At 45.1% G+C, this 15691-nt stretch overlaps 1 protein-coding gene and 1 long non-coding RNA gene across 5 annotated transcripts in view; one reads left to right on the top strand and one right to left on the bottom strand.

The window, feature by feature from the left end:
- Positions 1–3340, top strand: part of LOC123105899 (uncharacterized) — a 4719-nt gene extending 1379 nt beyond the window's left edge. The window contains exons 2-6 of one of the 4 annotated variants that reach the window (XR_006451073.1): positions 347–1660; positions 1759–1960; positions 2058–2116; positions 2787–2889; positions 3000–3340. This is a non-coding gene — a long non-coding RNA (uncharacterized lncRNA). Of the gene's footprint in view, positions 1–12; positions 1661–1758; positions 1961–2057; positions 2117–2786; positions 2890–2999 lie in introns of those variants that run through there. The other 3 variants (XR_006451071.1, XR_006451072.1, XR_006451070.1) reach the window with 3 other exon arrangements.
- Positions 1–8410, bottom strand: part of LOC123105898 (sugar transporter ERD6-like 4) — a 15231-nt gene extending 6821 nt beyond the window's left edge. The window contains exons 1-2 of the mRNA XM_044528076.1: positions 7997–8410; positions 7797–7886 (exon numbers count right to left, since the gene is read on the bottom strand). Of these exons, the coding sequence (XP_044384011.1) occupies positions 7797–7886; positions 7997–8410 (504 nt within the window). The remainder of the gene's footprint in view (positions 1–7796; positions 7887–7996) is intronic.
- Positions 8411–15691: the final 7281 nt, after the last annotated feature.

Genomic DNA, 15691 nt, shown 5'->3' with positions numbered 1-15691 from the left:
GTACCTCAGAAATGCAGTGTATCTTACCCCCCAGATTTTCAGTGTAACTGCTGTGTAATTTACTGCGAAATATGTTGTATCTTCACGATGTCCCTGAACTTACAGTGTAATACTCCCTTATTTGAGTGTGTTTTGTCCTCGTAGTACTATGTACAGTGTAATTCTCCCAGAATTACAATGTAACTTACCTCCCAGAATTACTGTGTATGCTTGCAGATGTTGAGTGTATTTTAACGTACAATTACAGTGTAATTTGACATAGTAGTACTTTGTATTTTTCGCCCTAATTCCAGTGTAATACAGATTATAGTGTACATTTTCCCCTAATTACAGTGCATATGCCCAGATTTTTCAGTGTAATATGCGCTGGAATCGATGTGTAATATGTCCTAGGACTGCACTGTAGTTTACCCTACATTTACACAGTAATTTAGCCAACTACTCAAGTAATTTACTGTATAATATGTTTTAGAGACCCTCCATTTACAGTGTAATTTTCCCATTTTACAGTGTAATATGTCCTAGAGACAGTGAATTAATGTAATTTGTGCAAGAACTACTGTGTAATATGGACTAGATTTTCTCCTGCATTTTCAGTGTAATATTTTCACAATTACAGTGTAATTCTCAGGCTTTTTTACTTTGCTTTTACTGTGTAATGTGCCTCTGACTTTTAGTGTAATTTACCCCATTTCTATGTAATTTGCGGCACAGTTACCGTGTACTCTTGCCCTTATTTTCAGTGTACTTTTAATGATTCAGTTATGTAATATGTCCTAGGACTACACTGTAGTATACCCTACATTTACACAGTAATTTAGCCCAACTTCTCATGTAATTTACTGTATAATATGTTGTAGAGACCTTCCATTTACAGTGTAATACTCCCCATATTACAGTGTAATATGTCCTAGAGACAGTGAATTGCTGTAATTTGTACAAGAACTATTGTGTAATATGGCCTAGATCTTCTCCTTCATTTTTTCAGTGTAATATTTTCACAATTACAGTGTAATTCTCATGCTTTTTTGTATTAAAAATACGTTGTATCATGTCCCTAATTTACAGTGTAATATGCCCCTGACTTTCAGTGTTATTTACCCAATTTCTGTGTAATTCGCCGGCACAGTTTCTGTGTATTCTTGCCCTTATTTTTAGTGTACTTTAATTGTTTCAGTTATGTAATTCCTGATTTTTTTCTTCTATTCTCAACTAGGTGTCCTGTTTACAGTGGAATTTCCCCAAGAATTCCCATGGTTTCTATATCTATTTTTACACTGTATTTCCCCCGATTTTTACAGTGTATTTTTCTTGATTCAGTTATGTAACTCTTGAATTTATGGCTTTGTTCCTCATGATTATTCTCATCTGTGTGTCTTGTTTCCACTGTAGTCTTCCCAAGAATTACTGTATACCCCTAGTTTTGTAGTGTAATCGTCTTGCTTAGTATATGTATTTATAATGTATTTTTCGCGCCTAGTTTGTAGTGTAATGTTTATGCTTTAGCTCTGTAATTTACAGGTTTAGTTTTATGGGAAAGCTTCGGAAAGTCTCTCATCAAGACGTTCTGTTAGTATCATCTTTTGAGAGTGCAAATTCTATTCGTGAACCATCCGTGCCTAATGACTTTGCGGAAGATGGATCGTATCCAATGTCTATGGTAGTTATTTTTCTCTTTTTTTCTAGTTATGTTTTCATTTCGAGTTTATGTAATCAGTTTTTTTGTTTTGGGTCTGCTGTATTTTTATATTTTTTCAGGAACTATCTGGTGATGAAGGAGCCTTTGACGAAGCTCTTTTCAAGTTTTATGTTAATCAAGTTCATCATCTTTTTTTTTCTTGTGCTTGCTGTTTTATGTTGTTGGTTATTTTCTCTTGTTGAGGTTACTTTTATCTTTATGTTTTTTCAGAGAGTAAAGGCATTGAAGAAGAAGTTGTCTTCTGCTAGTAGAAGGAATGTGGTTAGTCCTCCTTCTTTGGCCATGCTCTCATTCGGTTTTAGTTTGTTCATCTTAGTAATTATGTTTTTCTTACCTTGTATATAATGTCTGGCTGTAGGAGCGCACTAAAGGAGAATGATTCCAGCAATGTTTTTGTGTGTGAGATTTTTTTTTCATGTACTTAACATCCTCTTCTAAGTTTTTTGCCATTTATTGGTACTCACATTTAGGATTAGATCTTCCTGTGACATTGACAGTAGCTCGTCTTTTCCAAGTAGCATTGTAGTATTTTTTTAGTCTGTATTTTGTATAGTCCAGAGGCTTCTCTCTTTTCAATGTACTTGCTTTGTATTTCTACAGTGCAAATTAAGTGGGTTTTTGCAGTGCAAATTTTCCATTGCTTGTGTTTTTACAGTGATACATTGAAAATTCTAGTCATTTTCCACTGTAATTATTGGCTTTTTCACTATAAATCACTATAAATTACTATGTAATTTTTAGGAGATTTACACTGTAATTGTTGTTCTATTACAGTTAATTCGTAGGTAGTTTCAGTGTTAGTTGACAAGTTCTGCTAGCACATTACTATGTTAATTTTTAGGGGATTTGCACTGTAATTATTGTTCTATTACAGTTTAATTCATAGGTAGTTTCAGTTTAAGTTGTCAATTTCTGCTTGTGTAAAGAAATGAGTTAAAAATTCTAGGCAATTCCCACTGTAATTCATGTGCAGTTACACTGTATTTCATTCGGTATTTTTATATTACCTGTTTTACCTATTCACTTTAACACTGTATTACTATGCAATTTCTATGGGATTTACATTGTAATTATTGTTCTATTGCAGTTTAATTCATAGGTATTTTCACTGTAAATTGACAAGTTCTGCTACTGTAGAGAATTGTGTGCTTGCAGTGTCATTCCTGTAACTATCCAAGTTTTGTTTACAGGTAGTGATCAATCATTTGCAGAGTATCTAGTTTTCTAGTCTAATTTCCTGTTAGTTTCTTATTTTGTATTTAGTTTCTCTGATGCCTTTGTTTTCCTTTGTTTTTTACAGGTAAGAAGGTGAAGTGGGTGAAGAATTGAAGTACTACTAGGGTAGGAGTAGAAGTGCTCCTAACCTGTTGAGTTTGCTGAGATTTCCCCAATTGCCTGCCTGCTGTTCTTATTTCTTGGTCGTCTCCAGGTTCACTCCCCTCTCCAATTTCCAAGTTGATAGGCAGCTGGTAGCTGTGGTCCAGGGAGGTTTGCCGTCCAGGTTTAGTTCAAAGGTTCCAAACGGGTCAGAATTTGCCCGACCCGTTTTTTCAAAAAGGAAATATAAAGTGGCTACTAGTGGGTTTTTGTGACATACAGGTGTCTACTGTTTATTTGTCAGTAAATTTGATTGTTGTCGAATTGAAAAACAGTCAAATGCTAAATAGACAGAACACGCAAACTTTAAAATAGCACGATCGATTCCTACGGGCACTACAGGCAGCTACTCCTCATCATTAAGGTTGTCCCAGTCTTGTTATCCTCGTCGCCCCGCTGGACCTCGTTGGGCTGAACCTCGTCGTCCAAATCGCCCTTGATCACCCTTGAGGGCCCAGCCTCGTCCTCATTATTGATCGCCCTGTTGCACCGCATGTCCCTACTGCCAAACAAATCATACTCCGCTTGCACGAGGTGCGGATTTCCTGCGCCATAGCCACCACGTTTGTCTCAGGAGTGTTGCACTGCTCCAGGACGATACTATCTTCCATCTTCTCCTTGCGGGTCACATTATGCACTTCGGGACCAATGAACTCCGCCACCTCCCGGGATTAAACGTCGGGAAAGTTCAGCTCGCGCTTCGGCAGGCCGAACCTCCAACACGCAATGTCAGAGGCCCTGAGCCAATGTCGCTCCCCGTTGCACAACAAGTCGACGACGTAGTGGTTGGAATCAAATGCCGGGGAAGCCCGCCTTTCATATCGGCTCAGGGCGTGGCAACATCCTCGGCTCGGTGGTGGTGGTGGGGCGGCGGCCGGGCGGGCATAGGGTGGCGGTGGATCTAGTGACGAGGCAATGTGGAGGTGGCAGGAATCGCTTTGTGTCTGCATTTTTGGTTTGCGGCAGCCGCACAAGTGATGTGTATTTGCATCTCTTTGATGCAATTTTTTTTTGAGTCCTAATGGTCTGAAAATTGTTTTTTAGGCAGCTACCCTATTTTACACCATGTGAAGCTTCGGTCTAAAAACAATTTTTTAGGCAGCTACCCTATTTTACATCATGCGAAGATGCTCTAGTAGTCGAAAGTGCTATTGTGAGCTCGAGCTCACCGGCACCCTTTGCTACAGTACAAACAAAAAAAATATTTAAAAAGTTCAAAAAAATCTGAATTTTTTTGGCAACAAACATTGACATATTTTTCACATGCATACAAATTTTCATGACAAAATGACATTCATGCAGGTCTCAGAAAAAAAACAAAATCGATGCTCCAAAATGCTTCCAAAAACAGTTTTTTTGGAGCATGATTTTGTTTTTTTTGCTGACACCTCCACAAATGTCATTTCATCACGAAAATTGGCACGCATGTAGAAAAAACATCAAAGTTTCTTGACAAAAAAATTCAGATTTTTTTAAATTTTTTTTACTATTTTTTTAGATTTTACTGTTCATTCGGGATCACTGGTGCCCGGGATCAATTCCTCCGCGTCCCTCGGTCTACTACTACAGTTCATTGAAGCTGCAGCAGCAGAGCAGCCTATCTACCAACTCTACTGTAGCACACCACACTGTCACTGTGTAGGACCAATTGTGAGTAGGACAGTTAACGTGCTGCAGCTGTAGTACGTGTGGGGGCGTGTGTGGCGCGCATGCGTGTGCCTCATGGAGCCAGCTTGGGCACTAGTCTGACGGTGATCGATGGCGACAAGACCCACCGCGTCTCATATAGAGTACAACCTCCAATCATTTTTTTGAGATGCTAACGTAAATAAGTTTCGACCGAGCAATCTTATCCACGTGTTTTTTTTGTTGATTTAAATGGTGAAATGGATAGATTGCTCACAAGATTGCACTGCTGTTTGTGTTGGAGTTGTGTCGAATATAGTATACGAGATATGTTATAGTTGGACTTGTAGTTGTATTGTGTTTACTCCCTCCTTTCATCCATATAGGGTCTAATGCGTTTTTCGAGGCTAACTTTGATCAAATGTTAGAGCAATAATATATGACATGCAACTTATACAAAGCACATCATCAAATTCGTATGTCAAAGGAGCTTTCAATGATATAATTTTTACATTATGCATGTCATGAAGTATTAATTTTATTAATAGTCAAAGGCGGTCTTGAAAAAACGCATTAGGCCCTATATAGATGGAAGGAAGGAATAGATAGGATATGGAGTCGTGTCCTAATAGGACACTTGTATCCTAGGCCTCTCATATATAGCGGGGCTAGACACACGATGTAACCTATGCCAACATAATAGCACAGGCGCGCAAGGGGGAGCAGGCGGCATGTGCCGGCGCCCGGGTGACCGGTGTACGGTATTGTGACGGTGTCACGGGGAGGAGCGCCCGTAGTCAGGCCCTGGGGATGTAGCCATATCGGTGAACCTCGTTAACAAATCTCGGTGTCGTGCTCGTGTGATTGCTTGGTCCTCGAATGATCGACGGTATGCCTTGAATTTATTCTAACAAGTGGTATCATAACAAGGTTCGAGAAGGTCACAATTCGTCGATGGAAAGCGGTGCAGAAGCATGCGGTGGCAGATTGTTTTCAGTGGATCGAGAGTGTTCGATCGTATTCGACGAGATCGAAGCTGAGAAGATGTCATGGAACGCGTGCAAGCGGTTGCGTCGTCACAGCAGGATTGCAGAATACTTTGGCTATTTGGGCAAGGCGTGGTGTGCATAGGAGGTGTACTGGATCGAATTGGATCGGTGGCGACGACGCGCATAGACATGGACTTGTTTGTAGTCGGATTCGGTCGGACGCGCGCGCACGGGCGCTGGAAGCCTAATGTCGGGCGAAGGTGGCCCAAGGCCCTTCACGCGGCCCATAGGTAAGTGCAGGGCGAGGCCACAGACTTGAGTTGTTTGCTGAATTTGCTGTGACGAGAACAGATGCATACGTATGACCACTACGGGATTTGTTTGTTGAAAAAAAAGGAGTGGCCAGGGTCACGTGTGTGCACAGGGGCAGTTTTCTGCTAAGGTGCATGGAGAAGCTACAACAACAAATAGAGACAAGAAAAATTGTGCAGGTTGCATGAAAGTTTTTCGGGGTCAATTTGCTGAGAAGGCTTGGAACACGTGGAGAGGCTATGGAGGCGCGTGGACAAGCGCGTCTTAGGGATCATGTTTAACAGGGCGTCGAGTAATGCATGGTATGTGCCGGAAACATGATGCGGGGTGAAACATGGTCGCAGTCAGACAAGTTTGGCTGGGTTGGACTGGACAGTCTGACGGGATTGACGCAGGTTGGTTGGTACAGAAGACGGTGGTTGAGATCGGCAACGACGACATAGGAGCGTGATGCTGATGGTGACCGACTTCTGGGCGTGGAAACACGTGACGCTGACCTGAAGGCTTGTGTGACTTCGACAAGACTATGGTGCGGGGTTGATTCAAGATGGTGCACATGAGAGCTTGAAGTCGACGGGGCACGAGGGTGCATTGATCATCTACCATGGAGTCATGTTGAAGGTGGAGCCGGATTGAGGGGCTACGGTGTAAGGATCCAGAGAATCGAAGCCTATTCAGCTGGGCAAAGCGAGTGACATGCAGTTTGGACTGGAGCCCAGTGGTCTGATGGAAGCATGAAACTCGTCATCGGTCGGTGATGATCGGTGGTACTCTGTAGTGGGGGTTGAGTGGTACGAGTCGCGACCCTTTGAGACTCAACCGGGACAGCGGAGGCTCGACGCGGTAATAGCGGCGAGGCGTGCGGTATGCACGGGACATGGAGACGTGCCAGGGCTCTGGTGGTCATACATGTGGTGAGACAACTGCGAATTTGACTCGGGATGACTACAAGCAATGATGAAATTCTTTCAAGTTTCAGACAGGCGGTCAAGAAAGGAGCGGTGATGTTGAGTTCAAGTAACTCTTATGTGTGACACCCAATATGTGAGTTGTTCACTTTCACGCAGATCAGTGATCGGTGTGTGATGATGTTGAATGGATACTCTGGAAGTTGGGAGCGCAAACTAGAGTAATGTGGAACTTAATTTTGCTCGAGTGTTGATTGTGGTCAAGAAAAGAAGGGGCTACAAGTTGCAGGTGGAGTCACATGGAGTCTTTGAAGTAGTAGCGGTGCTCATGGGATAAGCTCAAGTCCAATGTACATGGAAGTTTGACGCATGAACAAATTCAGGATGGTGTAGAATATTCGCCAAGGTGGAGTTTGTTGGAGTTGTGTCGAATATAGTGTACGAGGTAGGTTACAGTTGGACTTGTAGTTGTATTGTGTTTAGATAGGATATGGAGTCGTGTCCTAATAGGACACTTGTATTCTAAACCTCTCATATATAGCGGAGCTAGATACACGATGTAACCTATGCCAACATAATAGCACATGCGCGCAAGGGGAGCAGGCGGCGTGTGCCGGCGCCCATAGCCGGTGTGCGGTATTGTGACGGTGTCACGGGAGAAGCGTCCGTAGTCAGGCCCCAAGATGTAGCCATATCGGTAAACCTCGTTAACAAATTTCGGTGTCATGCTTGTGTGATTGCTTGGTCCTCGGATGATCGACGATATATCTCAGATTTATTTTAACAGTTTGTGACAGTTACTACTTATAGTATACGGACGGAGTAGCTAGGAGCAGTAACTGCGCATGGAAAAAGAAGACGGACAGGCTAATGAGAAAATCTCACCCCTTTGTGCCCAACGTGCTCCACCATCTGGCCGCTGGCGACGGCCCCCGCCATGGCGCCGATGTTGGAGAGCGAGCCGAACACCGAGAACTGCAAGTAGCCAGCGTCGTCGGTCAGTCACTAGGATTCCGGGCATTGCCAGGCCAGCGAGTCCGGCAACAACAGTAAACAAAGACGGCGGGCGATGGAAGGATGGTGACCTCGGAGATGGAGAGGCTGAGGTCGCGGGTGATGGCGTCCTGCGTCGGCGAGGAGAAGCCGCCGGTGAAGCCGAACTGGATGGGGCCGAGCGCCACGACGAGCGTGCAGAGCAAGGCGGAGACGTGGGACTCGCGTGTGCCGTACCACCAGCTCCCCGTGTGCGCCAGCAGCGGCTTCCGCGTGTCCATGTCGTCGTGGTCGCTCCCGCCGCTCTCGTGCCCTCCGCCGTCGCCGTTCATGGCGCCTGCAATGCCCTCGGCTCGCTCGCTTGCTGATGGACGAGATAGAGGGGTAGGAAGAACCCGAAGAACAGGCGTTGAGATGGGGAGAGGTAGTTGGATGGGCTCCGGCTCGTCTATTATCAGGCCGGCAATCACGTCGGGTTTAATTGGGTCAACCTCTCTCAGACCCATGCCCGACACTCTGATCAGATCATTTCCCTACACACCCGTCCGAGCCCCGGTGTCTGCTCGCCACAGTTTATTACTCCCTCCGTAAATTAATATAAGAGCGTTTAGATCGCTATTTTAGTTATCTAAACGCTCTTATATTAGTTTACAGAGGGGGTAGTAGATTTTATTATCGGCCAGCACAAATGATGGGCACACCAGCACCGAAAGCTGTGTGGCACTCCAATACTTGTGCCTGGGATGGTCCATTTTGAAATATACACAAGTATTTATTTTTTGCGGATAATATACACAAATATGTGTGCCTCGAATTGTCCACTTTCACACATACTCTTTTTTTTGCGAGGGTAAAAGAGATTTTATTCCAGAATCACAGGGTTACAATCAAGAGGCAATAGTTCCTCCATGCAAGGTGGACCTCTACCTAGCCATACAACAGTGGTACTCTCCGCACGACTATATGAAGCCAATCCATCTGCTACCCTGTTTTGTTCACGTTTAATTTTCGACGGAATAAACTCTCTTACACCCATGTGCCGCTGAATCTCAGCCACCAAATGTCCATAAGCAGAGAAACAGAGACTGTCCCCTTTCAATGCCATGAAAGCTTCTGACGAATCGGTCTGGACAATAATAGGCCCCTCAACGTGCTCAATAACAAGTGCCATCCCTTGCATTAAAGCATGCACTTCAGCTTCTAGGGCGTCATTGCAGTTGAAAATACACCGATACGCCGCAAAGATGACGCTACCGTCACTTCGTCTCAGCACCATCCCCGCTGCTGCTGAACCGTCTGCCTCCGAGAACGCACCGTCGACCGACAGTGCGGTTTGACCAGGGGAGGGTTTTGGCCAAGGTAGCACCGGTGCATGATTCCGCGCCTTAGCTGGCTCTGCGACGAACGTAGACATCTTACCTTTGATTATATCTTCTATAGTATACCTTCTGCCCGGTTGTAGTGAGGACATGTAGCTCTGGAGATAATCTGCCGTCGCAGCGGTCGTTGGAATAGACTTAGCGGTGGGATCATTGCGTAGCGACCAAATTCTCCACAAGAGCATGATTGTGCAGTCCCTCATAGCATCATCACAGTTCATCAATATGTTCAGAAGCCAATCCTTCCCGGTGTCTTTCAGCAGCTGATTGTCTGGCAAAGGCCAAACCTGGCGCATATGGGTCCACAACAATTGCGCGTGATCACATGTGATGAGAGCATGGAAACTTGATTCCTTCTCTGAACCACACAACGGGCAAGTGTCCCTAGTAGCTATGTGTCTGTATTTCTTGCATGCGTTGGTAGCTAAAGCCCCGGCCACCACTTTCCAGGCTAGTATTCGCATCTTCAGGGGCAACTTAGCGTTCCAAATACGTCTCCAAATCACCCGATGTCCTCCTGGAGCCGCACTAGACGACCCCAGACCTGCTTGCCCAACAGATGTAGCGAGCCGGTAAGCACTTCTCACCGTAAAACAGCCATTCTTTCCGGAAACCATCCCAGAAAATCTTGCTCTCCTCTGGGTGATGTCCGGATCTTCAGAATTTCACCGACGTCCATCTCCCAAAAGTACTGCCTTAACCTGTTTACATTCCATGCTCCTGAATCCTCCAAAAAATCAGCCACCCAATTGTATCTGCAATTTCTTTTTGGGGTTATTGGTTTGGAGTCGTGCTTCCTGGGGATCCACGGATCCCTCCAAGTTCTGATCATAGTGCTGTTTCCAACTCTCCAAATCAAGCCTTTCTTCAACAGTTCGAGGCCATGAGTGATACCTTTCCACACCGCAGAAGAGCTGGACGGGAACACCGTATCCAAAAGATTACCATTTGGGTAGTATTTTGCCCGAAGCAAGCGAGCACATAGGCTGTCTGGGGTATGTAATAATCTCCAAGCTTGTTTCGCAAGCAACGCTTGGTTGAAGGCGCACATGTCCCTAAACCCCATGCCCCCCATATCCTTGGGCAAGATCATCTTCTCCCAGCTTAGCCAGGCCATCTTCCTCTTGCCATTCTCCACTCCCCACCAATACTGCCTCATCAACCTGCTGGGGAATGTTGCAGAAAACAAAAATTTTCCTACGGTTTCACCAAGATCCATCTAGGAGTTCATCTATCAACGAGTGATTAGAAGCATCTACGTACCTTGTAGATCGCGAGCGGAAGCGTTCAAAGAATGGGGATGAGGGAGTCGTACTCGACGTGATTCGAATCACCGAAGATCCTTAGCACCGAACGGACGGCACCTCCGCGTTCAACACACGTACGGAACATCCACGTCTCCTCCTTCTTGATCCAGCAAGGGGGAAGGAGAGGTTAAGGGAGATGGCTCCAGCAGCAGCACGACGGCATGGTGGTGATGGAGCTGCAGTACTCCGGCAGGGCTTCGCCAAGCACAATGGAGGAGGAGGAGGTGTTGGAGAGGGAGAGGGAGGCACCAAAGATCCAGGTTAGAAGTCCTCCATATCCCCACTATATATAGGAGGGCCAAGAGGGGGGGGGGGCGCCGGCCCTAGGAGATCTAATCTCCTAGGGGGGTGCAGCCAAGGGGAGGAATCCCTCCTCCCCAAGGCACCTAGGAGGTGCCTTCCCCTCCTAGGACTCTTCCTCCTTGAAACCCTAGGCGCATGGGCCTCTTGGGGCTGGTGCCCTTGGCCCATGTAGGCCAAGGCGCACCCCCTACAGCCCATGTGCCCCCCGGGACAGGTGGCCCCACCCGGTGGACCCCCGGGACCCTTCCGGTGGTCCCGGTACAATACCGGTGACCCCGAAACTTGTCCCGATGGCCGAAATAACACTTCCTATATATAATTCTTTACCTCCGGACCATTCCGGAACTCCTCGTGACGTCCGGGATCTCATTCGGGACTCCGAACAACATTCGGGTTACTGCATATACATATCCCTATAACCCTAGCGTCACCGAACCTTAAGTGTGTAGACCCTACGGGTTCGGGAGACATGTAGACATGACCGAGATCGCTCTCCGGTCAATAACCAACAACGGGATCTGGATACCCATGTTGGCTCCCACATGCTCCTCGATGATCTCATCGGATGAACCACGATGTCGAGGATTCAAGCAACCCCGTATACAATTCCCTTTGTCAATCGGTATGTTACTTGCCCGAGATTCGATCGTCGGTATCCCAATACCTCGTTCAATCTCGTTACCGGCAAGTCACTTTACTCGTACCGTAATGCATGATCCCGTGACTAGACACTTGGTCACTTTGAGCTCATTATGATGATGCATTACCGAGTGGGCCCAGTGATACGTCTCCGTCATATGGAGTGACAAATCCCAGTCTTGATACGTGTCAACCCAACAGACACTTTCGGAGATACCCGTAGTATACCTTTATAGTCACCCAGTTACGTTGTGACGTTTGGCACACCCAAAGCACCCCTACGGTATCCGGGAGTTACACGATCTCATGGTCTAAGGAAAGGATACTTGACATTGGAAAAACCCTAGCAAATGAACTATACGATCTTGTGCTATGTTTAGGATTGGGTCTTGTCCATCACATCATTCTCCTAATGATGTGATCTCGTTATCAATGACATCCAATGTCCATAGTCAGGAAACCATGACTATCTGTTGATCAATGAGCTAGTCAACTAGAGGCTTACTAGGGACATGTTGGTGTCTATTATTCACACATGTATTACGATTTCCGGATAACACAATTATAGCATGAATAAAGACAATTATCATGAACAAGGAAATATAATAATAATGCTTTTATTATTGCCTCTAGGGCATATTTCCAACAGTCTCCCACTTGCACTAGAGTTAATAATCTAGTTACATTGTGATGAATCGAACACCCATGGAATTCTGGTGTTGATCATGTTTTGCTCTAGGGAGAGGTTTAGTCAACGGATCTGCTACATTCAGGTCCGTATGTACTTTACAAATATCTATGTCTCCATCTTGAACATTTTCACGAATGGAGTTGAAGCGACGCTTGATGTGCCTTGTCTTCTTGTGAAACCTGGGCTCCTTGGCAAGAGCAATAGCTCCAGTGTTGTCACAGAAGAGCTTGATCGGCCCCGACGCATTGGGTATGGATCCTAGGTCGGTGATGAACTCCTTCACCCAAATTGCTTCATGTGCTGCCTCCGAGGCTGCCATGTACTCCGCTTCACATGTAGATCCCGCCACGACGCTCTGCTTGCAACTGCACCAGCTTACTGCCCCACCATTCAAAATATACACGTATCCGGTTTGAGACTTAGAGTCATTCAGATCTGTGTCGAAGCTAGCGTCGACGTAACCCTTTACGACGAGCTCTTCGTCACCTCCATAAACGAGAAACATTTCCTTAGTCCTTTTCAGGTACTTCAGGATATTCTTGACCGCTGTCCAGTGTACCTTCCTACCAAACTTACGGCAAGGTTTACATCGGGTCTGGTACACAGCATGGCATACATAATAGAACCTATGGCTGAGGCATAGGGGATGACACTCATCTCTTCTATATCTTTTGCCATGGTCGGACATTGAGCTGAGCTCAATTTCACACCTTGCAACACAGGCAAGAACCCCTTCTTAGACTGGTCCATATTGAACTTCTTCAATATCTTATCAAGGTATATGCTTTGTGAAAGACCTATGAGGCGTCTTGATCTATCTCTATAGATCTTGATGCCTAATATATAAGCAGCTTCTCCAAGGTCCTTCATTGAAAAACTCTTATTCAAGTAGGCCTTAATGCTGTCCAAGAGTTCTATATCATTTCCCATCAAAAGTATGTCATCTACATATAATATGAGAAATGCTACAGAGCTCCCACTCACTTTCTTGTAAACGCAGGCTTCTCCATAAGTCTGTGTAAACCCAAACGCTTTGATCATCTCATCAAAGCGAATGTTCCAACTCCAAGATGCTTGCACCAGCCCATAAATCGAGCGTTGGAGCTTGCACACCTTGTCAGCATTCTTAGGATCGACAAAACCTTCCGGCTGCATCAGATACAATTCTTCCTTAAGGAAACCATTAAGGAATGCCGTTTTGACGTCCATTTGCCATATCTCATAATCATAGAATGCGGCAATCGCTAACATGATTCGGACGGACTTCAGCTTCGCTACCGGTGAGAAAGTCTCATCGTAGTCAACCCCTTGAACTTGTCGATAACCCTTAGCGACAAGCTGAGCTTTATAGATGGTCACATTACCATCCGCATCTGTCTTCTTCTTAAAGATCCATTTATTTTCTATGGCTCGCCGCTCAACGGGCAAGTCAGTCAAAGTCCATACTTCGTTTTCGTACATGGATCCTATCTCGGATTTCATGGCTTCTAGCCATTTGTCGGAATCCGGGCCCGCCATCGCTTCTTCATAGTTCGAAGGTTCACCGTTGTCTAACAACATGATTTCTAAGACAGGGTTGCCGTACCACTCTGGTGCGGAACGTGTCCTTGTGGACCTATGAATTTCAGCAGGAGCTTGATCTGAAGTATCTTGATCATCATCATTAACTTCCTCTCTTGTCGGTGCAGGCACCTCAGAAACATTTTCTTGAGTTGCGCCATTTTCCGGTTCAAGAGGTAATACTTCATCAAGGTCTACTTTCCTCCCACTTACTTCTTTCGAGAGAAACTCTTTCTCTAGAAAGGATCCATTCTTGGCAACAAAGATCTTGCCTTCGGATCTGAGGTAGAAGGTATACCCAATAGTTTCTTTAGGGTATCCTATGAAGACGCATTTTTCTGACTTGGGTTCGAGCTTTTCAGGTTGAAGTTTCCTGACATAAGCATCGCATCCCCAAACTTTTAGAAACGACAGCTTAGGTTTCTTCCCAAACCATAATTCAAATGGTGTCGTCTCAACGGATTTCGACGGAGCCCTATTTAAAATGAATGCGGCAGTCTCTAAAGCATAGCCCCAAAAAGATAGCGGTAAATCGGCAAGAGACATCATAGATCGCACCATATCTAATAGAGTGCGATTACGACATTCGGACACACCATTATGCTGAGGTGTTCCAGGCGGCGTGAGCTGTGAAACTATTCCACATTTTCTTAAGTGTGTGCCAAACTCATGACTCAAGTATTCTCCTCCACGATCTGATCACAGGAACTTGATTTTCCTGTCACGTTGATTTTCAACCTCACTCTGAAATTCCTTGAACTTTTCAAAGGTTTCAGACTTGTGTTTCATTAAGTAGACATACCCATATCTACTCAAGTCATCAGTGAGGGTGAGAACATAATGATAGCCCCCGCGAGCCTCAACACTCATTGGACCGCACACATCAGTATGTATGATTTCCAATAAGTTGGTTGCTCGCTCCATTGTTCCTAAGAACGGAGTCTTGGTCATTTTACCCATGAGGCATGGTTCACACTTGTCAAATGATTCGTAATCAAGAGACTCTAAAAGTCCATCAGCATGGAGCTTCTTCATGCGTTTGACACCTATGTGACCAAGGCGGCAGTGCCACAAGTATGTGAGACTATCATTATCAATCTTACATCTTTTGGTATTCACACTATGAATATGTGTAGCATTACGCTCGAGATTCATTAAGAATAAACCATTCACCATTGGAGCATGACCATAAAACATATCTCTCATATAAATAGAACAACCATTATTCTTGGATTTAAATGAGTAGCCATCTCGTATTAGACGAGATCCTGATACAATGTTCATGCTCAAACTTGGCACTAAATAACAATTATTGAGGTTCAAAACTAATCCCGTAGGTAAATGTAGAGGTAGCGTGCCGACGGCGATCACATCGACCTTGGAACCATTCCCGACGCGCATCATCACCTCGTCCTTCGCCAGTCTCTGCTTATTCCGCAGCTCCTGCTTTGAGTTACAAATGTGAGCAACTGCACCGGTATCAAATACCCAGGAGCTACTACGAGTACTAGTAAGGTACACATCAATTACATGTATATCACATATACCTTTTGTTTTGCCGGCCTTCTTGTCCGCTAAGTATTTGGGGCAGTTCCGCTTCCAGTGACCACTTTCCTTGCAATAAAAGCACTCAGTCTCGGGCTTGGGTCCATTCTTTGGCTTCTTCCCGGCAGCTTGCTTGCCGGGCGCGGCAACTCCCTTGCCGTCTTTCTTGAAGGCTTTCTTACCCTTGCCCTTCTTGAACTTAGTGGTTTTATTCACCATCAACACTTGATGTTCCTTTTTGACTTCTACCTCTGCTGATTTCAGCATAACAAATACTTCAGGAATGGTCTTTTCCATCCCCTGCATATTGAAGTTCATCACAAAGCTCTTGTAGCTTGGTGGAAGCGACTGGAGGATTCTGTC

This window comes from Triticum aestivum, chromosome 5A, assembly GCF_018294505.1.
Source record: "Triticum aestivum cultivar Chinese Spring chromosome 5A, IWGSC CS RefSeq v2.1, whole genome shotgun sequence".
Taxonomy (NCBI): domain Eukaryota; kingdom Viridiplantae; phylum Streptophyta; class Magnoliopsida; order Poales; family Poaceae; genus Triticum; species Triticum aestivum.
Note: the sequence above shows the minus strand (reverse complement) of the source record. Positions and strands in the feature narration are given on the sequence as shown.